Source organism: Gasterosteus aculeatus, chromosome 12 (genome assembly GCF_964276395.1).
Source record: "Gasterosteus aculeatus chromosome 12, fGasAcu3.hap1.1, whole genome shotgun sequence".
Lineage (NCBI taxonomy): Eukaryota > Metazoa > Chordata > Actinopteri > Perciformes > Gasterosteidae > Gasterosteus > Gasterosteus aculeatus.
In genome coordinates, this window is record NC_135700.1 from 5,766,634 (window position 1) to 5,791,781 (window position 25,148).

Consider the following 25,148-nt stretch of genomic DNA (forward strand, 5'->3'; position numbering starts at 1 on the left):
TGCCCAGAATACGAATGACAAGCACTGTTATATAGCAGTGAACTGCACTGCATTTACAGATTATTTAGGGCTGAGGCAGCATCACATCACATTGGAATATCTGTAGATATGTGCAGCCAGACGGGCAAATAAAACCTCTTTACCTCTTTGCCAAAATAACCTCAAAATTACTAGTGACAGTTGGCAGGTGTAGTGCGATGTTTTGCAGGGTGTTGGACGAGACGATCCCACCCTCCATAGTATACCTGTTACCTGTGAGAACGGAGCGGGATACATTCAACGACAATTTGATGTGACCAAAATGTTACAATCAGCTACCATGAAGTAAAAAAACAGTTACAAATCCCCAAACCGGACAGCGCCGTGGTAGCGACCTGTCAATCACTCATTCAAAGACTTCTACGCAATCTGACTTATTTTTGTGAGAAAGCAAATTGTTCAGAAATGTCAAATGACTCCATTAATAACTTTGTTTATGGCTCCATCTTTGTTATTTATTGATTAACATGTAATGTTTATGCCGTCTTTAAAATGTAATCTGTATTTAAAAAAAGAGTCCATTATTTCATTAAGGCTATGTCCATGCAGTCAACCATTACCTGTCTCCCTGGAGCTTTCCCAATGCATTCATCCATTTTATACTTGTTCGAGTTGTTTAATTGTAAAATTTAAGAAAATACATCAAACATTTGTGTTCTGTCCAACAGGTCAGGGTTGTGATTGTGATACACTCAGGAGTTGTCGTCTAAAGATGACTCAGAGTACGGAGGAGCAGCAGAGCTCCGACCCGAGGGGCCGGGCGCTGCGCCTATAGCTGCAGGGGGGAGGCTCGCGGCGCCGGCCCTCTGGCTTCGTACCGACGCCCTGCAGGCGAACTGTCGGAGGCAGCGGAGCTTCCAGCGGGGCGCTCAGGAACGAGAAGGGACGCAGACGACGAAGAGAAGTGGTCGGGCCTCTGAGGCACAGGCATGAAGACGGACGCTGCATCTGTCTCACTCGCACTCACACTGCAGTCGCCGCTGGCAGTGGTCCGTAGCGTCCGATCCCCATCTTCAGTGATCCTCGCGTCTCTCTGTTTCACCGGCAGCGTCCAGAATGCAGTCGAGGCTCCTCGGCCGGTTCACCCGCTTCTGTGGTTGAGGCCTATTTACATGTCGGTGACTTGAACGCCAGCATCCTTTATCAACGTGGAAACAAAAGAGTCAAGACTGTGGAGTGCGTTTGCTGTGAGTGGGGGGCGGAGGGGTCGTCCAAAACAGGGGGGGGGGGGATGTCAGGTGCCGAGCAGGAGATCTCCTTGTCCAGAGCCCCACTCTACAAAATCCATTTCCCCGCTGGCATGAGGAGGGCCGTCGAGGGAGATGCCCCGCCGCTCCCCGAACACCTTCTCCTGCAGTTCGATGATGTCGTTGCGGATGTCAGCCATCATCAGCAGGAGGAAGTCGAAGGAGCCGGGTGGTCCCTGGGGACGGGGGTCCAAGTGAGGAAATGATTAATGGCAGGTGGTTTGAGGCGTGAGGTCCCATAGCAAGGCAGACATTTTGGCATGTGACAGCAGGGACTCCGATAACTGTAGCCAGTACTGGACTCCTTGTTTTGTAAATGCTGGGACTCTTAACAAAATTAGTTTTAGCTGTGCTCTCTCACTGATAAACACTGACGACAGCGTCCACTTCAGACAGACTATGAGATGATGTAAGCGCTCGATACAGAAAAAATATAAATATGGCAGCAAAAAATTTAAAATGTAATAATGAAAACATTGTGATAGTAAATTCATCGTGCACATGCAGAGTTAAATTGACTTACAGGTGGACCAATGGGACCCGGAGCTCCTCTGTCTCCCTGCACATGACAAAGGGCACAAATGAACCCAGCTAACAAGTGAAGTGTCCTGACGCCATTCAGTTGAATGTCAAGCAGGCTGAAAAGTGAAAGCACTTTGAATGTAAATATATCAAGAAGAAAAAGAACAACAGAGCTATCTGTCATAAATGCATTTTATATCCTGATGTCCTTTTTACTTTGGCATTTACTGCTTTAGTGCACAGGGCACTTTAAAGAGACATACACATAGAGACACACAATCTCCTCATATCTCTGTTGCGTGCCTCCTCGTCTGCCTCTCCTAAATGCACCTCCGGGAGAACGGAGAGAGGAGGCTTGCCGGAGGAGCAATGTGAGAGGACGCACGGGTGCGTATCGTATTGCGGCCCCCGTGAAAGAGGTGCGACCGTTGATGCATCGGCGCCACACGTGAGGGGAGAAGGGAATGAGAGGAATGAAAGATGTACAAACTGAGAAATGAGAAGAGGGGAATAATGGAAAGCACATTGGAGGAAAATATCTGTAATAATTACCTTTAGTCCATCTCTTCCTGTTGCCCCGGTAGGTCCCTGTATGAAGGATAAGACACATGTAAGGGAAGGTTTGTCAAGGTCAGACTGTTTCAAACACGACATGACTAAGTCGTAGCATCTATAGGTCTTCCTTCAGAGATTAGAAAAAGTTTATAAATTTTACTAAATGAAAATCAAGCAAACTTAACCTCCAGGTTTTGAGATGCTACTCTGATGTTCAGCAGAAGCCGAAGCTTCAGTGCGAAATGAACTGGGAAACAGATCATTGTCTTTTTTCTTACCACTGGCCCCCTGCGGCCTCTTTTCACGTGCTTCAGGTCCGGCTCTGGACCCATAGGTCCCATGTCCCCCCGGGAGCCAGGCGGGCCCCTGTCCCCTGGGCCCCCTCTTTTTCCCGGTTCTCCTGGGTGTCCTGGTGAGGACAGATGGACGTGGCGACAAAGACAGCTCTTCAAAATTGGATAATTATTATTATCCTAGTGTCTCTTATTTGCCTTTTCAAACTCTTCCATCTTAGTATTCTAACAAACATCATTACCTGGGACCCCAGGAGCTCCTGGGGGGCCGGGCAGACCAGGAAGACAAGAGCTATCAGCACTCTTTCCTGCCCTCCCCAGAGATGGCTTATCACTGCTGTTGGCCAGGTCGGGTACCTAAAAACACAAAGAGGGAAGACGATGTAGGAAAGCTAGCGAGCCAGCTAGCGAGCCAGCTAGCGAGCGAGGTGATTTGAGTCTCACGTGAACATTGTATGCGTGCTACCTGGTTGGGTGACTGTGTGTTTGCCAGCCGGAGCTTTAACTGCAGCAAACTGTTTTTCATGTTGATGAAGTCCTCACAGGTGAAGGAGCAGGTACCGGCACTCATCAGGGTGTCTGACTTCCCCGATGAACTCACTGTGAGACAAAGGAGATGTTCAAAATGTGGCCAAACTGGGAAACCAAACCTCTGACATCATGTCAATGGCGTCACACCGTGATAGTTGAACAACGGGGCCAAATCGTACCGAATGACAAACAGAAGTGACAACAATTACACAGCCATGCCATCGCCATCATTATCGTTCGCTATGTTGTTTCTTTAGACAATTCACTACTGAATATACATTGAAACGCTGTAAAACTGAATTGAAACACATGAACTCACAGTTGTGTACGGGGATGCAGGAGCGCTGGTCCGGGGCCAGTATGTATCCGCTGTGACAGCGACACAGGAAGCTGCCCACTGTGTTCACACACTCGTGGTCACACACACCGTTGCCCGGGTGCTCGCACTCATCGATGTCTGTGTGTGTGTGTGTGTGTGTGTGTGTGTGTGTGTGTGTGTGTGTGTGTGTGTGTGTGTGTGTTAAAGGGGGACAAAGAGAGAACAATTCAAGTACATTAAACAATGGAGGAGGGCTGTTTGCAGTCAGACAGAGAGACAAAACACCGTTGTAGCCATGGTGGGGGACAGTGGTGAAGTGGGAGAGTTGAGGAGGGAGCGTACTGACCCAGACAGTAAGGAGACTTGTGGTTGCGGTGGCTGTCTCGGTCAAAGCGATAGCCGGGGTAACACGTGCACACCACTCGCCCAAAGTTATCAGTGCACTGCTGCTCGCAGGGCGACGCTGCACACACGTCCACACCTGGAGAGAGAGACAGAGAGAGAGAGAGAGAGAGAGAGAGAGACAGGGAGAGAGAGAGACAGGGAGACGGACTTAGCTGAGCCGGTCATCCAGGATCCCTGAAAGCATCAACACTGTAATCACAGTGCCTTGTTGAATATATTTTCTTTAAATAAAACTTTGACATAGTTCTCCAAAGGCCACAGCCGGCGCCACTGGAGTAGATATCAAGTTAAAGTGTCCATTACAAAAGATATACATAACGTAGGACATCAATCTGAGGACATAGTGGAAAGTCAGCATGTGGTACAAACTGCCGTGATCCACATTTGAGTTACTGTACAGTACTTAACTATATTTAGCTATAATGTGGCTCCCTGGTTCTCACCAACAAAAAGTCCCTGGAAGAGACTCAAACTGACCTCAAAAAACATATTAAAATATATGGAAAGGGACAGAACAACCACGAAGGAACAATGTAGAATAGGAATACAAAGAGACAAACACAACTTAAAAGATCAGCAAAGACACGGAATGGTTATGAAGAGACACAAAACGGGGTAAAAAAAAACTAGAAACATAAAACTACAAAAGGACCAAAACAACTCTGGTGAAATGCATAACAACAAGAACAACATAGAGACACAAGACAACAACAAATACGCATGTGTGTGTGTCTTTCTCCTACGTAGGCGTATTTGAAGGCTCATGGAGGAACAGTGTTCTCTGGTGGCCGATGTGACTCCATGTTGTTCATTCCACCGCTGAAACAGCCCCCTGCTGCTCGCTTGCGTCCCTGATTATTAACTGCAGTTGCCTAATTACACGTATATTGCGTCACTTCTGAGGGCGAAGCTTGCGTGCACTTTCTTCTTCGCCTAGACGTTGTTAAGACTCCAAAAGGACAACCTGAGGTTCCCGTGGACTTGTTTGGAGGCCCAGGCTGTGCTTTGTGCAGCTTGTTTGAATCTAGAGCCTCTACTGTAACAGAGACCTTACATGTGATTTAGAGCGTGAGTTCATGAGCCCGACGTAGTGCGTATGGTTTACCTACTTTCAGGTATGCACTGGCCCATCACAAACCGAAATCCATCACAGCATTTCCTCCTGAAAGAAACAAGAAGAAGAGATCAGACGTTTACATTTCGACCACCATTTAAAAAAGCATCGGCATCCTCGCTGCTGGCATAGACTGACATCTTGGGAAATGCTTATATGCAGGCTCGCAGAGAGCTGGATGGAAGCATTGATGTCACCCTCGTTTTTGTGTAGAAAACATGAGGCGGCTGTCAGCAAACCATTAGCTTAGCTTAGCAGAAAAGCCTGGAAACAGAGGGAAACATCTGGCAAGGCTCTTTCCAAAGCTAACAAAATGGATCCCCCAGCAGCCATTATTTACAAATATACATCTCGCTAGCTTGATCTGCACCAAAACCAAAATGTAAAAACCACAATTGGCAGATTTAACAAGAGGTACAGCGACTTAGTCTTAGTCAGAATCATTTGCTTGGCGACCAGCAGAGTTGTGTGTTTTCTACGGGAAAATAAAACTCAAGAGAAAGTAACTGAATCCCCGCGTTGACCTCACGTCACCACTTTGTGACTTCGTTAATCGCATGATTACAAGTAGATTAGGTTAGTGATATATCAGATTAACAGCCTGATGATTTGTGGACGTGTTTTGCCCGTTGACACCAGCTTTATTAAAAAGGAAGCAGCCAGACTGTACGTTACAAACATTTATGAGCAGCATCTCTCAAGTCTGACGGCTTCTGGGCCGTTCTTTGGTTTCTCCTTCACAGAATAAAAGAACATTTGTAGAAGCAGTTTAGCCGCTGTGTTTTTTTTTTTCTTAGTTGCCTTTCATGATCCCCGGCCTTGACGTTTTTAAACTCCTTTACAGAGACGTGATTGTGCCTTCTTCAGATGCAGAACTTATTGACTTGCGGTATTGCGCAATGAATATTGGGAAACAATTTGTGCCCTAAATTGATTTACGGTGTTTGGCTACAACACTCGTCCAGCCATCCTACAACAATCCACCACATGTTACAGACATTGGGGTTGGGAAACAGAGAGGAAATAGAGCAAACATCACACACACACACACACACACACACACACACACACACACACACACAAACGCTTTGAGAAGAGGAGGAAGAATGCACGACTTCTGTCTGCTGTTACAGGAGGGGAGTTAAGCATGCTGCCTCATTCATGGCCCCCTCAACACAACAAGTTGCTCTTATTCTCCTCCAGCCGCCATGCAGTGTAACCCTAAATCACCCCCCCACCCCCCCCTCCGTCCCCACTTCCCCCATCTCCTGAATGAAAAATAACCTATAAAATGCCGTGGCTTGGCCTAAACTGATGAGATCCAGATGAGAGCGGCTTTAATCTGCATCCTGTAGTGGGGATGGTTGCGAGGGATGGATGCAGGCCGCCATGGAGCCGAGGTGGAGAAAGGAGAGTGTGTGCCGAGATGTCACTTCTTCAGTCAGTCAGTCAGTCAATAAATCCATCAAGCGGTCCGCTCTGTTGGGACAATGCTTCGCTGAGGCAAAGGTTGATCTGGTTCTGACGTGATTAAAAAAAAAAATCGACGTACCGAATAAATCAAACCTTTATTCCAGATGACGACCCCGCTTTTCATTTCACCAGCACAACATTTTTTATGGTGTTATAAAACTAGGATTGCACATATCAAGTAAGCCACATTGGTGTCCATGCAGACGAATGCTGCCATACCTTGATTTGTCCTACTGAAAGATTTGTGCATGTTGAAGAGAAATCATTCAACCAAAGCGGGCTGGGCTTTGTGGTAAGAGAGCGGACTACTTTGTGCTGTGATACATTCACAGGAGATGCATTCAGATCCTTCTGCCTTGCTAGTTCCTCTCACCCGTAACTCTTAACCTGCTGTCAGACTTTTATACTTTTGGACGGTGTACTTGGCACACCAGCTGCCGAAACTCCATCGCTGAAGCTCAGGCGCTTTTCTGCTGCCAGAGACACTTATTCCCTCCACGTCATTTTTACACGAGTGCTTGCGATGACGTTCCTAGGACGGAGCTGGTGGAGACAACGTAATAGATCGATTTAGTGAGAGCTGTGTGTCGGACACAGATCTGCACCCTACTGAGGTCCCCTCTCTGGTCTCCCTTTGGATTTACATAATTTGACTTGGCTTCAGCTTAAATTCTGAATTGCACACGGTCTTTGAAGCAACTAACCTTCTCCCACACAATCACACATCATGACAAACCCTTATATCAGTTAGAGCATACCGGTCAGAAATGTAGAACAATCAAAGATCCACAGAGCAGCTGAAGCCAACTGATCTCTCACTTGAACACACTGCACATGCATTGACGGGCCGTCTGTCAGCGGCCTCGGCAGCGCTCCTGCTGGGTCATTGTGATGGACGGGACAGGGAAGCTGGGGGGCCTCTGGACAGGCAGAGGAGGGTGGAGGGAGCAGGGACCCGTGTGTCCGTATGGGAAAGTATGTTGATCAGATAGACAGGTCCCAGTGACTTATTTGTACGTGTGCAGAAGTTTGTCTGGTCTTTTATCAGTATCTTATCAAATTGTACTATTTAGGATTTAATTGACCTGAATAAACCTGATATCTGTGTCCCACTTTCCAGAGTTTGTGTTGACGTGCGTATGCCTGTGTGAGGGATGGGACACCATCTGGTAATTGAGTGCAGCCTTCTAACGCCCGTCAGAGTTTGTTTAAGAGAGCGATCCACGATGCACAAGCTTTCTCTCCTTGTGTCCTGCCCTCTCCGTGCACTTTACTTGTCTCGTGCTACGTCCAGTCTGTGATTTAAAACATGTCGACTGATATTCAGGCCTCTCGTTTCACAGTGCACTCCACCGGTCACTCGCTGCTGTCATAATCTCTGTCTCTGTCTCTTCAGACTGACATGTTGTTGGCCCTGCGTGGCCCTCTGTCCATGAAACCAGATGAGGTGTCTGCCTTCACCATCTTTATTTCATTCAGAGGAATATTTTCTTTCTGTCCTCTCAAGGCTTGCTGTGATCGGAAGGATGGCCTTTAACAGAGCTGTCATCCGAGAAAGTATCTTATGAATGTTTGCTTCTCCAAACCACATTGAATGTGGATCGGTATCCGGGCTGAGCGAGCAGCGTATTACAGCGAGCAACAAAGTACATAAAGCGACTGCTATTGGCAGTTAGGTAATAATCTTCAGAGTGATAACGACAAAATTAAGCAAGGAAGTTCCCTGAGCGCTGGTTGGAGTGGCAGACAACCACAGGTCTTTCATCCGGGTCACAGTAGTTCATCTCCATTACAAACCGTAAACAGGGCCGTTTTTTAGAGGTAACTTATTATTTTAACACAAGCACCATATTTTTTCTGAGCCAATTGTTTCACATCATTAAAGAAATGGCAAAGCACTCTCATGCAAGCGTGGCTAATATGAAACACATTTGAAAAAAAAGGTATTCTTGGTGCTGAAACAGCAACGTTCAACAACGCTGTGCAGAAAAGTTCAATGAAAAAAAAACCAATGTGTGTGTAATCATAGCTGATTAGCTTCATTAGGAAAACACAGTGATGACAGACTGGTTTGGACGGGATCTGGAAAGCCTCTGTTGGCTTTCCCTGACACGCGGCCGCTAATTGTGACTGCTGGCTGCTGTTTTTGACAGCTTGTGTACCGAAAACGCAATAAATTACAATAAACAAAGAGAAGGAAGTAGACTGGACATTACATAGCTCAGACAGATCCATGAAAGAATGCCTTGATCTGCCATGACACAGATCCAGCAGAGGGAAAGGATCTGTAGCAAGCAGCAAAAGTATTTTTTTTTGTGAGCTACATTCAAAATATGAGTCCACCAGGGTTCTGAAAGGGCCCGCTGGTGTTTATTGAGGATGGATAAACTGTGTGCCACACTGACATGATCCCATTTGAACCGCTGCCCGGCTTCCAGTCAGCTGCTGCCGAAATCAGCACATCACGGCAGAGGTGGACCAAAAAAAAGGACATGATCCAGAGGTGCCTGTACTGCTTTACAACAAAGATTATTTTCTTTAGCTAGTGGGTCACCTTCCAGTCACCTTCCAGTGTGCATGTGGGGGGGGTGCTCACTCTTTTGGTTCCCATCCAGCGATACTGTGATTTATTTGTCCATTTGCAGGTTGGAATTCTCTACAGACCTAATATTCATATCACCTCAAAAAAAAGAAAATCACACTTAAGTCCCCAACCCAGTCCTGAGGGCACTGGGTTGGGGACTCGGCCTGGATGATGCCTTCATAGGCTACGCTGTCACTGTGTGTCACTGTGTGACAGCATAGTGTGGTTCCCCTGTTTGCTGGTTGAGCTGAGTTTCTACTATGGGCGATTATAACAGGCTAAAATAAATCCTGTTGATCGCTTGGATCTGGGGATGATCTGTGGAGGCATGTAAAGACAATGGGGGAGTAAATGGGTAAGACATGAGGCAGGAGGACCTTGAGGGGGGGAGGAGGAGGAGGACAGTTGAAGGACAGGAATGAAGGCTGTTGTCAGCTTAGAGTTTCCCTCTTGGGATTCCGGCGGGAAGAACACAGGAAGTAGAGCTCGATGGAGGTCAATGGCCTCTTGACACGCCAGGACAGGAGACCAGGCCATGTGTGTGTCTGTGCGTGCGTGTGTCCTCTCAGTTTGATGGATGCCTCCAACTGATGTGGCTTATATGTGTTACGATTACAGCATGCTGTATTCATCAACCATGCTGTAACTGATTTATTTGCCCATCAACCCACACAGCCGCACACACTTCAGAAACCTGGCTGTGAGCTTGTATTGACTGATTGTGCAAAAACACATGAGCATGATGTGATCGACCATACAACACATTTTTTGGAGAGCTGCCACATCCTTTCTTTATTTTTAATCTTTTGGGAGTCCGTATGGCTCATTTCTGACTTTTCTTGTTTGCCTCAAATCCTTATAATCCCCAAAAATCCCTCTTCGCTCTCCACAGATGAAATCAAACCAGCCTCTAATCGCCTTCGTCTCAAAGGGGTGAAAGTGTGAACTCTCACTCGCATGCGCAGCTCTACTGCTGGCGTTTAGATGCATGTGTGTGTGTGTGTGTGTGTTCTTTTTAAACTCTTGTGAGTATACACATGTGAAGGTGTTAGCGTGGCGAGCGTGAGCTGTGTTTATTTGCTCTGCCAGCCCACTTCCAGGACGCAGGCCTCAGGGGGAACATAAGAGCGGAGGTCTAACAGAGGAAGCTTTGACTGGGAGCCCAGGAGGTCTGAACCACTTCCACCAGAACACAAGCTGACCTGCGCTCCTCCTCCTCCCTTCTGTCATGCCTCACCTCTCCCCACCCTCATCTTTCCAGCATGTCTCCTGCATCCTCTCTCATCCTCACCCCCTCTTTACGCACTCTTTGACCTTTTCACCCTTTGACCTTTCTCTGCTGTAGGATCAGTCGTATTATTTAGAGAACCATTCAAAATTGGACCCACTCAGCTTATTTTTCTCACTGACTTCATCCAATGTAATTTCATACATTTGCGTCTGCAAACCACTAATGCAAATAAGATATTGTCAAGAAAATGGTCCTAAACTGTCAAAATCTTTGAGATGCGAGATATTTCACCAAAAGGATGAAACACAAATCATCATACCAAATATGTAATTCCCCTTTGCTTTTGGGTTGACATGTTGAATATGTTCAGGTTTGGCAGTAGACCTTCATGTCAACTCTCAATCCCTCGTTTGCGGCAACTTTTTTCAGGCCATTAACTGAATACGGTTTACATGCCAAATGAAACTATTTGGTTTGTTGAAAATCTTGGCATCTGTTTGTTTATCTCAAAATTGTATTTTAAACTCATACACAATCCCCAATGGCTAAAACAAATGATTTATCAGTTCACCATCTGCGCAGAGCTTCCATGCAGTATTTATGCATATTTCCAGGTTCACTGGATACAGTTTTATCACAGGTGTCTTTGCAGCCACAATAGTTTGCACATACCAAGTCACTGCCCCTTTTCAGACATATACTGTCACTTTAAATGTGTATTTATGTAGAAATAAATAAGAAATGTATGTTAACTATTGAGCTTTAGAAGAGCTGCATGGCCTGTGTTTAACTCTGCACAGACAAGCTCGCTGTTTCCGCTCTCAAGGACAAACCGAAAGGCTCTACCGGCTGGCAATGTAATCGAGCACAGAGCAGCTTGGATAACCACACACACAGAGGGACTTCATTCTCATTTAAAACTCACCCCACTGTCACTTTAGTGAGTATTGCTGCTACATTAATGCTTCAAATCCAGTACATTGCACCTTTAAAGTGTGTAACGCCGGATCCTCTTTTTTCCTCTTTGTTCCTTTATTTCATTGTTCCATTAAATACAAAACCTCAGATTCCACAGACCAGATTTCCTTGATGACTGAGAATAATGCGGATTCTCACAACCTCATTGTAACATTTTTCCAAATTACCCTAAATTCTTCTCTCGAACCACTAACAAGATTTTAATGCGATGTTGGCGAATGACTCATTTTCACACTTTCACGACAGATTTTCGTGTTGGCTCCTAAGTACTGCGGCTCGGGTTGGTAAGAGCCTGCTTTTCAGAAATAAGGGTGTTGTGATTGTGATGACTACGTATTGGGCGCTCGCAGTCGTCTCTGGCGTCTGGGACCTCGTCCAAGCCAAGCATCACTGCAGGAATGTGGCATCGCTCTCTGAGCTGTTGTATTTAGAAGCAGACCAAAGGGATAAATGTTCACTTTGTTGCCGCATATAAAGAGGCAAGTTATGTGGTTTTCCGTCATAATGGAATCGAGGCCTCCTGAATAATGCTGTTTTTGTATTGATTACGTAGTTTAGAGTTCATACACCCGCTCAAAAATATTCCTGTCTTCAGGTGGACAAATATTGAACTGATGGATAGTAATGTACGCAAAGGCTGTAATGTTTTAAAAATAACTGATTTATTCATTCGTCCACTAATACCAGATGTTAATGCCTCCTGCTTGCAGTGAGTCATTTTAACATTTTAATATTGTGTTTACCAGGCCGTTGTCTTTCCACCATTTTTCATGTATCATTTTTGGCATGAAATATCAGCATTAAAATAAGTGGACGACATCGCTAGTTGTGCGTGTGTGGAGAGAAGCTGTCAAAAGTAACACTTATTCTATTGGATGCTTGAATCATTGTTTATACATGAGTGAAATGCAGATAAAACAAATCTACGGTAAAGCAAAGGAAAAGGGGACCAGGGACCATTGTGGGATGGTTGAGCATCTTAAGATTAACGGTTAATTGAGAACCCCAAGTATTCCGAATGACCTTGTGACTCCAAAATGTCGAGAGGTGCAACCGTTTTCTCCTGTAACTAGATGACACCATACGTGACTACATGCAAGCAGGAATTTGGGCTCGCCCACTTCAGACGATGATCTTCAACATCCCGGTTCCAGTCTGTGATCAGTTGGCGGGTGATTTGTTTTGTTCGAGGTATTGACAGTGACAGCGCAGATACAAAGGGAGTGAAAAGAGCTAATCTAGGGCAAATTGTACACATAAAAAGCCATTGCGTATGACCGGAGGGCCGTTCAGGTGCACACTAATCGGGAAAAGATGGAGGAGGATGCCTGGCGTTTTTTGGGAGGTACTATTGTGGTCTGCAGCCCTACGAAGACGGCACCGCCATTAAACACAGGAAGCATTACGCAAAGGCCTCGTAAAAACTCTCTCTGAGAACAGCGAAGACGCGGTTTGAGGGCTTCTCAGAGTAATGAAACGGCGAAACTCGGCGCGGCTTTCCTCCTAAAAGAATCCGCCGTCCACTCCGAAGTTTGCGAGGGGTGAATAGCTGACCGTTCCCACAGCTTGAGCTCCGTTGATCACCGTCCAAGGTACACGCGGAGAAAAGCATCGCCAAAGGGAGAAAAGAGAGCGATAGTTTGGACAGGGTGCCCCTGTGGACTTCTGGAGGCAGCGAGCGGATCGTGTTCGGTCTGAATGTGTTGCCCTCGCGTGCGAGCCGGCGGTTTGTTTCCGTTGGTTGAGTGCAACAAGTGCTTTAGCATTGAGCTGAAGGCCCTGACAAAACGGCTTGTGTTACAATGCAGGCCGAGAAGGACAGAGCTGTCAGTGCCTCTTCTGGAGGAACAGTAGAATGCTGAATTGAATCACCAGGACACACAATATCTTCATGCCACACACACACACACACATCCACACATGTTTACAGTTTGTCAAACGTCCAACTTAATACCACAAGAGATCAACAAAGTGAGCCTGCATCCGCCCTCCTGAGCGCGTTTACGCGCCTAAAGGATGATCTCATATTTACACGCACCTGTACGCGAACACACAGACAGACACAAACACATAAAAAGTATCTGATGTCCGCGATATTCAACCCAGACATCCACAAATTAAAACAAGCGTGCACATGCGCCCCGTGCACAACGCATTCACAGGCCGCTCACGGACGTATGCAGGGACGTATAACGAAACACACACAGCCCATCTGGTTCTTGTTGCCTGTTTTAAACTGAAAAATCAAATCACCTCCTTTCATTCTTTACTCACACGTTTCCTGCTGTTTGACACAACTGGCTTCAGCAGCTAATTCCCCTGTTTAATGTTTGTCCACTTTCTTGCTTCGATCCTATCAGTGGACAACGAGCCACTGGGGCTGCTGGTGAACTGAAAAGCGTGCGAGTTTCATTGGGCGGTGATGGCGTGCGCCAGCGAGCTCTTAGAAAGGATTTGAGAAACACTAGAACATGAAGCAGGCTGCTTTTTATTTGACTATCAGCAGCATCAGCGATGTCATTTTTTATGGCTTGTCGGAGCGCAAAGAGGACCTGTGATTGCACTGTACAGTGAAAGAAACCCGGCAACACGCGGCACGCAGAGGAGAGAACATGTGGACACACACGTCTGCTTCTCATCACCTGCTATAGGAAGCAGCCCTGTGTCTCTGGAACCAGACACAGATGAATAACGCTCAAAGGATGTGCTGCATTCTGCTTCATTTCTCTCGGTGGGAGAAAAATAGACTATTCATTGACACAAATACAAGGTCACCAGCATGATAACACACTTCACTGAACAAAGATAACACTCACGCAGTTTGTCTTTGACAATGAGCTCGAAATCCTGTGAGCAAAAAATGCAGAATCGTGCTCTTTTGACCCGATAGTCAGAGGAGCGTTAATCTCCTCTGGTGAGAAGAGCAGGTGTAACCGATGACTGATGTAACTCTCCTCCCACAGTACAGGACTAAGCACAGGCGTCCTGGCCTGCTCTTATTGTCCACTTCCTGGTTTGTCGTCCATGAGGGTATAAAGACAAACAGGCTATGTCCCATTTTGCAGACTATTTACAGCCTTTAAATATCGCTGACGCTACATTTGGCAAAGACAAGGCCATCAGTTGGTTCTCAAGGAACAAGCGGCTATCTCAATGTCTCAAGGCCAGACTGTGGGAGAGCGCCAGACCGCAGGGACGAGGGTCCCGGCAACAAATGAATTGGCGTAACCCGGCTTACGTGTACCTTGTATTCTGCATGTCATCTCCGTCACAGTTTGCTCGTGCAATAAAAGACAACCTGCTGCTCTGCAAGCCAGCGTCCTAATTGATGGTCTTGAAAAGTCGAGTTATTCTGCTGCAGCTTTCTGGTGAGGAAGCTGAGGAGGTTTAGTACACCATGAAAGTGGCTTTCCCTATAGTTTTTGCATCGTCCACACAGACTGGCCAATGACATTAGCTTCAGACGGCTTCTCCAAGCTTTTTCCCCATAAAAATGAAATATTTATTTAGGGGGTGCAGTTAGTGTGGGCTCCATGCCAAGTCTGGTGTGACTGTGACTCACAGAGCGAGCGAGAGATAGAGGGGGGACGTAAGGACGGGAAAGGGCTGAATAAAAGAGAGAGTAAAAATGGATCAAGATGAGAATTTAAGAAGACACCCATATTATGTCGACAGACAATGTCTGCTGAGCAGTTGGCATTCGTGAGGAGAAGCCTCGGTCAGCATCTCGCCACATGTCAAATCTCAGTGGGAAGCCACTTTCAAAAGAGAGGGAAAAAAACGAACCACGCTCTGATTTCCCAATGTTGCTCTTTTTTTAAAGACTTTTACGTGGTTTTCCAGGCATATCCCCCACTGAGCAGTGCGCTCAGCCTGCCAGGGTGCAACTTTATTTAGTTTGGATCAAACAAATACCTCTGCTTCCAAAGCACAACCCCCCTTTACTTTTTCTCCATTTTCTACATCTGCCACCTTCCAGTAGTTTTGCCTTTTTTGCAGATTTGTGTGAGCCGACTATCCTCCCTCGGCCCTCTGTGAGTGGTAGGATTCCCCAACAAACATTAACTATTAATTAATAACTTTAAGCTCAATGAAACTATTTTGCACTGATCACTACTAACACAAGTACATCAGATTTAGATATCAGCTTCTCCATAGGAATACACTTTAAAGGAACAATAGTCTCACAAATTCTGCATCTTCTATGTTGTGCTTTTTACTCTGATAAAATAATACAATAATAACGTCTGCTGTAGGAATATTGAATAATGCAAGGCCATTCAACATCTCTTATGGGTCCAAAAGTTCTCATAAGAAATAGAGACATTTCAAGTTTTCAAGTAAACAAATGCTGTTTGTTTGTGTGCTCTGAATAATGATAAGCATCTTTATACTTAGTGTTACAAAATGCTTGAGAGAAACTCAAAACTGGGAAGTCAAAGGAGGATCTGGACTGTGTACAGAGAGTTCTTCCTTCATCCGCCTCTCCTCCTCTTCCAACAGTTTCCTTAAAGTGTCAGATTACTACCAAATAAACTTGTATCAGCATTTCCATACGCCTGTTCCTCACAGGCCTTGTATCAAAGCTGTTAGTGGCTTAAATCAATGTTTATTGCCGATTAAGCTGTTATTTGTTAAGAGGATGATAGCATGGGGCTCTCCATGATGAAGAAAGACATTTTCCCCTCATTAACCGTGTCTTCCATGTCTTGTGTATTGTGAGTTTACTTTGAGTGTGTCTTGCTAGTCTCAACAACTGCCATGTCAGTGTCTGTTTGGCTGTGCAGCGCCTTCAATTGTTACATCTAATCGGCTGTGGCTTTTTCTCCACTGCTTTTGGCTCTTGTGTGTGTGCACTTTGTTCTGTCCTTTTCTACAACTTAACAATGTATCACTACTGCTAACAACGGGCTTTCCCAAGCACGTCTATTTAGGCGGGTGTAGTTTGGTATTGCTGTGCAGGCATGTGCAGAGACCACGTGGGCTCCAGAGTTGAGGCGAGTGCCATAAATCCAGAGGGGGAAACAAAGGAGATGAGAGGGAGCTTAAGACTCATGAGATAACGCTAGTTTATCTCAAGTCCTCTATTTGAGATGTCATGAAGCAAAGTCCAGTCCACCACAACTCATACATGCATCACAAGCAAAGTACACCACACACGCTCGGATCGCCAAGCCAACAGCTGTCAATACGTCAATCAGTTGTTCCAGTCAGCGAATTGTTGAGTTAAGCGCTCAATCGGGATCGAGTCGGGATACCGTTCACCCTGCGAACAGACGTGTGCGTCTCCCTTCTCTGTGTTGTTTCAACTGTGAAACCTTAAGAGGAACCATGACACCCGAGATGCTCCCCTGTGGCCTCATCCTACCCACCCCACCCCACCCCACCCAGGCACTTCAATCAAACACCAGGAGCAGGGTGAGCGGGACATGAGGATGCTGGTGCTAACAGCAACTCCATACGGATTTAACTGTTTCCCATCGTGATGTATTTCGCTCTTAAAGTAGCGGGCGTGATCATTTCTGACAAGGTCAAGGTTAGGGTTGATTTCTCAAAACTAACCTTGCTGACCTTCTCTGCTTAGCATGAAGCTCCAACAACCATCAAAGCCCTGTGATTGCACGCACTCACCAATAACATTTAGCATGGACGCAACTTGTTGTTTTTCTCCATTCGACCTGACCTAAACCCCCGGCGTTAATGCTCAGGCTGCTAGACGGAGGCCTGGCTTCTGTCTCTCCAGAGCGAGACAGAGAAGTTGAGTCCAATGAGAAAGAGAGCCACATAGTGGAGACGGAGTCCAGGCCTGAGGCAGGCTCAGGCCGTCACACATTAGTGGACAATTCTTGTCGTTTCTGGTATGAGGCGCAGGGCAACTTTTGGGGGGGGGGGGTGCGAGTCGTGTTTGGTCTTTTCGTCAGGAATGTATTCCTTTCCAAACATGTTAACAAAAGCAACATGCTGAACTTTTGTTTGGCAAGACATTCGAATTGTGCTATAAACATAGACTGTGGCATGACCTTCAAAACCACTGGCATCCACTCCCGAGGCATCTCGTGACAGGCCTTTGTGTCCTCGACCAAATCAAATGACTGCGAGCCGGCCTGGCCCGTATAATGAGCAAAGACCTTTGGCTCTCAAGTAAGGAGCCGAACAACTGATGTGTCGAGATCAGCAAATAACTAACCTCCCGTAACCCCTTTCAGGAAAGTACTACGGATTGCCCAAACGCAAAGTCCAAGGCTGTGGCCCAGGAACTCAAAAGAACAAACACTTAGCAAGACACTAAAACCAGCAAAGATCTGAACTCGCTGAGTCACTCCAACAACAATGCTCACTGACTAAAAGCAACCAACTGTAAGTTTGAAGCTCTTGTGGTCTTTAACAAAGTTGTGGCATCACATGTCTGGGTTTGGTAAGATTATAAAAGCTTTAGATGCTGATATTGTCTCCAAAGTGGGTGATCAGACTGAATTTGGTCTTAAATTGCGTAGTCCAAAACTTTAACAACATGCAATCAGAATGCACGCATATCGTTTTAAAGGGTGGAAGCTACAAACTGTATCTTGGCTACAGAAGAAAAGGAATGCAGCTACAGAAATATGAATATGAGATGCATGTGTATGCCAAAGAGGCCTTCCTGGATTCAACACTCAATCACCTGTTCACAGAGGAAAACCCTGCGTGGATGTTAGAATGGAAGCGGCTGTGGTCAAAAGCAGACAATGCTGGCGGAGCTCTACCCAGAGTAAACTCGGTTAGCGATGAAGAGCACCAATGTTGAGTAATGCTAATGAAGACGTAGCCAGGACATATGCATCCGTGGAATGTGGGGGAGTGCAACGGATGAATGGCAAATTTTAAATGGGTGAACGGGGACAACAATGTGATGATATCAGAGACCCCCACAGAGCAGCTTCAGAGGCAGAAATTCTGCCAAAATTACCAAAGACGAAGAAATACTGACCCCAGCATTCCTTACTCTCTCTTTCTCGCTGATTTAATTCAGATCCCTCGCGCTGAATTTTGCTGTATGTGTTTGTGGAAGAAAGTAAAATGGCAGGTGGGAAGAATGTTGCCATGCAATGCTAAGCGATTGTCTTTACTCACATTTACTCACTTAAGGCGCAAGAAAGAGGAGACAGACTTAAAAGCAATCGCGGAAACAAATGAAGCATTACTATGTTTTGGGAGACCACATTCTCTCGTCCCTCCGTGAGATGCTGCTGCTGTAACCTTAAATCATCAGTGCTTATGAACTTGTAGCAATGCAAAGCTATATGATCCCAGTGGAGATCATAAGTAACAACAAAATCAGTGTATCATCGTAACAACAAAATAAGCTAAAAGAATGAAAGCAATAAAAATCACTAATGTCTCTGAGACTACCATCATTCCTTAATCAGGGGAAGTAGAGTGATACGTATCATGGGTGAACCTGCTGCAGTAACAAGCACTGCAGGGTATGTGCACCAGAAAAACATGCCAATCAACTCAAAGAACGGTTTACAGTTTCGTGGAGACTTGTCAGATTGTGACTCCACAGCTGAGAGTGTTTAGGGAGGAAAGGCTCAGAAAGCAACAGCCAATCAACTCTCATCATCATAAACCTCACATCACAAACATGCAAGCTCGGATCACTCAGGATCGGGGTAGGAACGATGCATATTTGGATTGCAACGTCTGAAATCCGACCTCCGGGGCAAACATAATAAGAACACAAATCGGCCAGAACAATAGAAATTTAGAAATCGAGCTGGTTTTCTGTGAAAAGCCGCAGCGGAGGAGTATGAGGTCTTTGTTTAGAGGGCGAGGGCAGCGACGATTTACTTCTGCAAGACCCCACAAAACAGAAAGAGACACTACATGTACAGTTTGGGCAACCAGCAAACAGTCTTACTAACCATAACCCTGACATTGATGTTGAGAAGTAGAAACAATCATGCTGACACAGGTTTAAAAAAAATCTCTTGACACATCATCATAAAAGATTGATTATAAATATCACTGTCAGACTTTTTGTTCAGTCGTAATGCCTCATGTTAAGTGGTAACATGATTTAAGTACCATTAAGTGGTATAATTTGCTGACTGTTTTCATAGCAACTCAGCCCGCTTCCTTTGGGCGGGTGTGACTTTTTCCAAATGGTTAATATGCCGTCTTCAATTTAAAAGGATAGAAACATCTCCCTTTCCCAGGTTATTTAACAACGAGAGAGTGCCGAGTGGAGAAATAAGAGAAGAAAACCAGAAATGATTGGAAAGTGTCCAGCCTGTCTGAAGACGGCGGAGCTGTGGGAAGAGATTATGCTGTTAGCCTGACCAGGTCGGGGTCAAATACAGTTTAAAAACCTCAATTGTTCATTCAGAGCATAGCAACCGTAACCAGGCACGGCAGAAAACCCGAAAGCACCGGACCAAAAGTGTAAGAAACGAAATAAACGGCGTGTTAATATTAGCATAGCATAGAAGTAGACTGTCGCTGTCATGTCTCTATTTGTTTGTAGGCTTTCAACCCTTGAGATGGGCTTGTTGGGTCGTCATTGTCTTCGACACACGTCCATCCCGACGGAGAAGCTGCTGTAGCTGCAGCTTGTCACAATCACGAGGCAGCAATGATCTGAAGCATGCGGCCTAAAGTTATATGGTCAAATGTACTCTGATAAGTTATTAAATGAGCATCATGCTGTATTGAAACAAGAGATTGAGAGTAAAACCCCAAGTTTATAACCTTTAATGAAATGAATGTGAATACAGTGCTCTTTGCCCGTTGAACACATGCGCACACATTTTCCCAGGACGGATCTGTTAATAAATGCAGTGTGGCTGCACGACTCCTGACAGGAAAACCGGACTTGCTGAAATACTAAAGGATCTTGACGCGGAGAAATATGTTTAAGTACTGAATAGTCTGTTGAATGGCCGTGAAACAATAAATACAATCTGTCAACCCGCCCACAAAAAAACAATTGTTTGATTGAATTTCAATTGATTGAATTTGAATTTATGGGCTTTGAGAAATGATCTGTGTTACTTTTGTCATGGAACAGTAAGAAGTACAAAATCATCTAGACAAACTGAAACTTTCATTCAGTCTAAAAAAAAAAAAATCAAAATACATAATGGCTGCTTCATCTGTCCTGTCTGAACAACATGCTACTCTTGCTGAAATTAAATTGAAAGTGATATTTGTGTACAGACAGAATGGATCTGTTTGCACAATGCATTTGGTCCAGGCCAGCGCTGAACCGCCTCGGGAAACCTGGGAAGGAAAATACAACCTCATGTAATCCGCCTCCTCTAGCACCACGCGTCTCTGTTAGAGCCCCAAATCCAGCCTGTTACAGTCCAACCTTGACAGTGAACAGACGGGATGGTCTGGCCTCACATCAGGACCGGTGCCTCATTTATTAAAGGATCTTCTTACGCCAACAACCAAATCCAAGCCAAAGTTTGGCTTTAGAGGAAAGTTATCGACGTGTCAAAAGGAGCAATTTACATTGACTTTCTCGCGGTGTGCATGAGGTATCATGAGCTGAAGGTCTTACAACCTGCCACAGCGCCTGCATTGACTTTCTTCTTTTACCTTCAACTTATGTTTCAAGACGCTCATGCAATATGATATCAAAGGATTTTTTCCTATATGGCTTAGCTGTGGACTCAAGATGAGTTCAAGTTCAAATCCTGCTTTTACTGTTGTTGAGGTCGCAGAGAGCAGCAGAAAACTACTTCCCACGTAAAGTAAAGGTATGTTTTGTTTTTTTCTTCATAATATTCACCAAACCAAAAGAAAATCATCTTGATTTCTCAAAGGCTTGTTGCTGTTGGTTAACAAAGTCCAGTCATCATTCAGTCGCTGAGTGATGATCTACAGTAAAACAAATAGTTTCTCTCCCAAGTTACACAGTTAGGAGGGATCTCCTGCGTGGAGTTCAGTAAACGACTCAGCGGGCGGTTCCGTGGTTACAGAGATCGTTCCACCGCCCAAGAACAGTCTCACGTTCCATCCTCCCGAGTCATCCATCCAAAGTCTTACCTGAAACAAGTGCTGTTCTTCCCTCCAGCTCTGACACAGGGATACTGTACGGTCATGACCTTATCCACCGGACACTCCGTCCTGAGAAAGGAACGACGCATTGGAAATGAATGTGATACGCATGGCGCTTTTAACAGAGTTGAGAGACAGAGCGGCAGGGTTGGACTTGAACAGGGAACCATTGTTAAATGTGTATAAATACATTAGAACGAAATGGATAAATTCTAAAATAAATACAGAATTAAACAAAATAATACATGAATGCTGAAATAAATGGAAAAATGATCGAACAATGCAAAGAGGTTGCAGGTGAAAGGTCACAATTAGCATCAAACCTGATACACAGCACAAATAAATAAATCATTGCATCTGATAATAAGCATAACATACAACACAAATTGTATTTATTTATCTTTGAATATATTTCTCGAACTATTCATTTTTCATTTAGTTGCATAACCCCTATGGGACACCCATATTTATGTTAAACAGTTCAGAATAAAGTCACATTACTGTGAATTTCCAGATAAAAAGAAAAACACGTAAACCAAGCCACATGCTAGATTTTATACATGTGCATGTTGTGTCTATGTGAGTATACCAGCGTCGTCATACACAGGTCCACAGGTCCTTCAGATAAAATAATGTGAAGAGTCCTAAAGCCTTTGACACAGCATTTTGCTCAATCACCATCACAGTATAAAAGTGTGAGTTCACATTCTTTACTTTACCCTTCTACTTTCAGTCTAATTCCACAGAAATCATATTGGTGTCAAATAGTGAAACCTGTCATATTACCTATGGTTATAAGGAGCAGCTTAGATGTCCTCTCCTCCTCACAATATGTGTGTTCCACTTACATCCTCTCTTCACCTCCGTGTCGGGGCACCTTGATAGCATCTGTCATGTTTGTCTTAGCAGAAATAACATTTGGCTCAGTGCACCACGACCGGTTCCAACCATTTGGAGTTTGCTTCTGCCACCTTTTTTTTGTTGCATTTCCCTGAAAATCGCATCAGATTAGACGCGCTGCAGCGGTTCATCCAGGGGTCCCCTCTCTGTCAACCTGCTCCCACAGTGTGCCGTAAAGCACAAAAACCCAATAAAACTAATAATAAAGACCAAAGTCTGGTATGGCTTTTGGCTCTGTGCACTAACCTGACAAGGGAAGTAAGGCGATTTTAAATTAAAAGTCAAAACAAAAACGTCCCGAAAAATCCCGAATTATTCTCTAAAAACACATCAGTAAACTTGCATGTAAATATTGTAGTTCATGTTAAAAAAAAAAGTTCAAATAAATGCCTTTTCTAAAGTTTGTTCGAGTTTTGCGTCAAGTTGGAAATCGGACATTTATAAACCATTGCATGCCTGAACACCTTTATTGTGCAGGAGGTTGACAGGGCTTCATCATCACCTCTTCGTTCATTCACAGAAAAGAAAGATATTTCAAAGATCCTAACCAGGACCATGCGGCTTACCTCGAGGCGTCGACTGCAAGCGTCGCCCTGATGGAGCTGGCACCAGATTCCCACAGGAAAACAACACAGATAGCGCCAAATGGTACAAGAGTCGCACCATAAAGTTGACCCATGTCCCCTCTGCGCTCTGCGGGGCGGATGATCTGTATCAGGGGGAAAACGCTGCTTCACACCAGCAAAAAGCGCAGTGTTTTCATCTGTCAGTGACGCGCGCGGGTGGTGGTATCAAAATATGAGAAATCCTCGCGCAGTATCCCGCAGAAGTGACGCACATGGAGCCAGTGGGGTAATGAGTGCTGCGCGGTGCGGAGCCCCTTACCGACTTTACGCACTGAGGCAGGGACCCCTTGGAGAGCAACTGAAGGGTTTACAGCCCGGAGTGTCCTAATCCCTCTGGATTTACATTCCTACCTTAAAAGAAGACACTATACACCCGCAGTGCCCGTCGGTGGTGATGGCGTATTGCATAATAATAATAATGATAACAATATTAGCAAGGCAAGGCATTTTTATTTGTGCAGCACATTTCAACCACAAGGCAATTCAAAGTGCTTCACATAAAACCATTAATAACATAAAGCAGGGAGAATAAAAAAGAGTTAAGAACATTGATTTTTTTTTTTTAAACGGTCATTGTAAATATGTATTGCCGACATTTTAAAAGTATTTAAAAGCATTTCGTGAAAGAAACGTGTTTGAGAATTTGTGTTTCACATCAAACATCCTTGCTGGCTGCAAAGAATTTAGACGTAGAGGGCGCTATTGGATGGGTAAAAAGGAGATTAATATGAAAAAGGTAAATATTAAATAGCCTGGACTAATGAAATATGAATAGTGTTTCAAAGCCAACTGTATGGATTCCAGGTTGAACCCAAAAGCACAACTCTAAAATGCAAATAAAGTTCTTAACTCGTGTATCAGGCAGGGTCTTAAGGCAGGGTTTTAAAAAATATTAAAAGGTGCATTGAACGTTTTGATTTCAAAAATAATAACCGTTGAGACGAGTTAAAAATCTCTGCGAAGTTCCATATCCGTGCAGCCCAGTAGCTAAAAGCCCTCTCACCCTGTTTGGGGAAAAATCACACCAGTACTAAACTCTGTGAATGCGACAGCAAATGATCCAAGTTGGTTCCAAAACAAGTGTTTTAAGAAAGGAGCATTTAATGAGGCTATGTATGAGGCAATGTTTATTTTACTATACAGATATGTAACTGTGCGTGTCATCTGCAAAATGATGATCTGAAAATTACTTGTTCCAAGTATCCGTTGACCCACAGTGAAAATGTCTTTATAATGTCCCAAATGCTTCTCATATTTTTCGCACAAGATCTTCCCAAAAATCAGTAAACAACTCGGGTTTGCAATAACAAGTACCTGATGTGAGATGAGACAAGACTTGGACTCGGGTCTACTTGGAAAATTATTGTGGAACCACAAGACCCAAGACAGCGTCAGGAAGAACAGAAAGATGTGGTAATCCCAGACACGCCCGAGGTTTAAGGCACATGTTTTCACATTCAGAGCCAACCAAATTTGAGGTGATTTCCTGTGTTTTCATGCACTTTAGAAAAAAAGGGCTTCTATGCAAATAAGCAGACCTAGTCTCTTTGACTGAACTGCCAACCCAGTCTCACAGCAAAACGTGTAACAGCTACGTTGTGGACCAACGTGGTATTGTCACGCTTTCTCCCCCAAATCGTGACAATACTACGTTTTATTTTGGCCCATTCATTTACATTGCATAAACGGAAGGTCTTCTACATTCTCTGGTAGAAGATTATGAAAATATAACGCATACTTCTCGCCAGAAATGGCATCAAAATACATACAAATGCTGATGCTTTCTTAAAATATTGTGTTTTTCACAGATAATAGATCGACGGTCCGCCATTTTTTTTTTTAGCTGAGGGGAAGTTGATAGTCACGTGACCTAGTTGCAAAAAAAACATTGTATTGTCACGCTTTCTCCCTAAAAAGCGTAACAATACCACGTTGGTCCACAACGTAGCTTTTAAACGTTTTGCTGTGAGACTGGGTGGCAACTGCACATCTCATTGCAGCCTGATCTCCAAAACCTGTTCGTAAAAATGTATACGAAAATCTTCAAATTTCGTAGTGATACATATGAAATGATGTCACCCTATTCAAAGTGAATGGGGACCTGCACCCCGTAAACACACTTTTTGAAGTCTAACGATGTAAAATAAACGTGTTATGATTGCATTTTTAACGAGAAATCAATGTTAACTTGTAAGAATAGAATCCTAACACTAACCACCTCCAAAAATCCGAAGAGGCAGAGAGACGTTCACTCAAGAATCCGACATCGTCCGCCATGTTGTTC

At 44.7% G+C, this 25,148-nt stretch overlaps 1 protein-coding gene across 1 annotated transcript; it reads right to left on the reverse strand.

The window, feature by feature from the left end:
* Positions 1–468: 468 nt before the first annotated feature.
* On the reverse strand, positions 469–23,248 carry LOC120812319 (collagen and calcium-binding EGF domain-containing protein 1). Its single transcript, XM_040168173.2, has 11 exons — positions 22,805–23,248; positions 21,327–21,407; positions 5,021–5,073; positions 3,853–3,987; positions 3,507–3,644; positions 3,123–3,256; positions 2,899–3,013; positions 2,642–2,772; positions 2,361–2,396; positions 1,810–1,845; positions 469–1,462 (listed from the first exon to the last, which is right to left on the reverse strand). The coding sequence occupies exons 1-11, from the start codon at positions 22,915–22,917 to the stop codon at positions 1,274–1,276; spliced, it is 1,161 nt and encodes a 386-aa protein (XP_040024107.2). The 5' UTR covers positions 22,918–23,248; the 3' UTR covers positions 469–1,273.
* Between the last annotated feature and the right edge of the window lie 1,900 nt (positions 23,249–25,148).

Bases quoted from the DNA above. Each gene is read 5' to 3' on its own strand.
- LOC120812319 (XM_040168173.2), bottom strand. From the start codon at position 22,917: ATGGGTCAACTTTATGGTGCGACTCTTGTACCATTTGGCGCTATCTGT. The intron at 2,397-2,641 runs GTAAGAAAAAAG...TCCTTCATACAG, and splicing joins GAGGCCGCAGGGGGCCAGTG to GGACCTACCGGGGCAACAGG. The intron at 1,463-1,809 runs GTAAGTCAATTT...CCCCGTCCCCAG, and splicing joins CGGGTCCCATTGGTCCACCT to GGACCACCCGGCTCCTTCGA.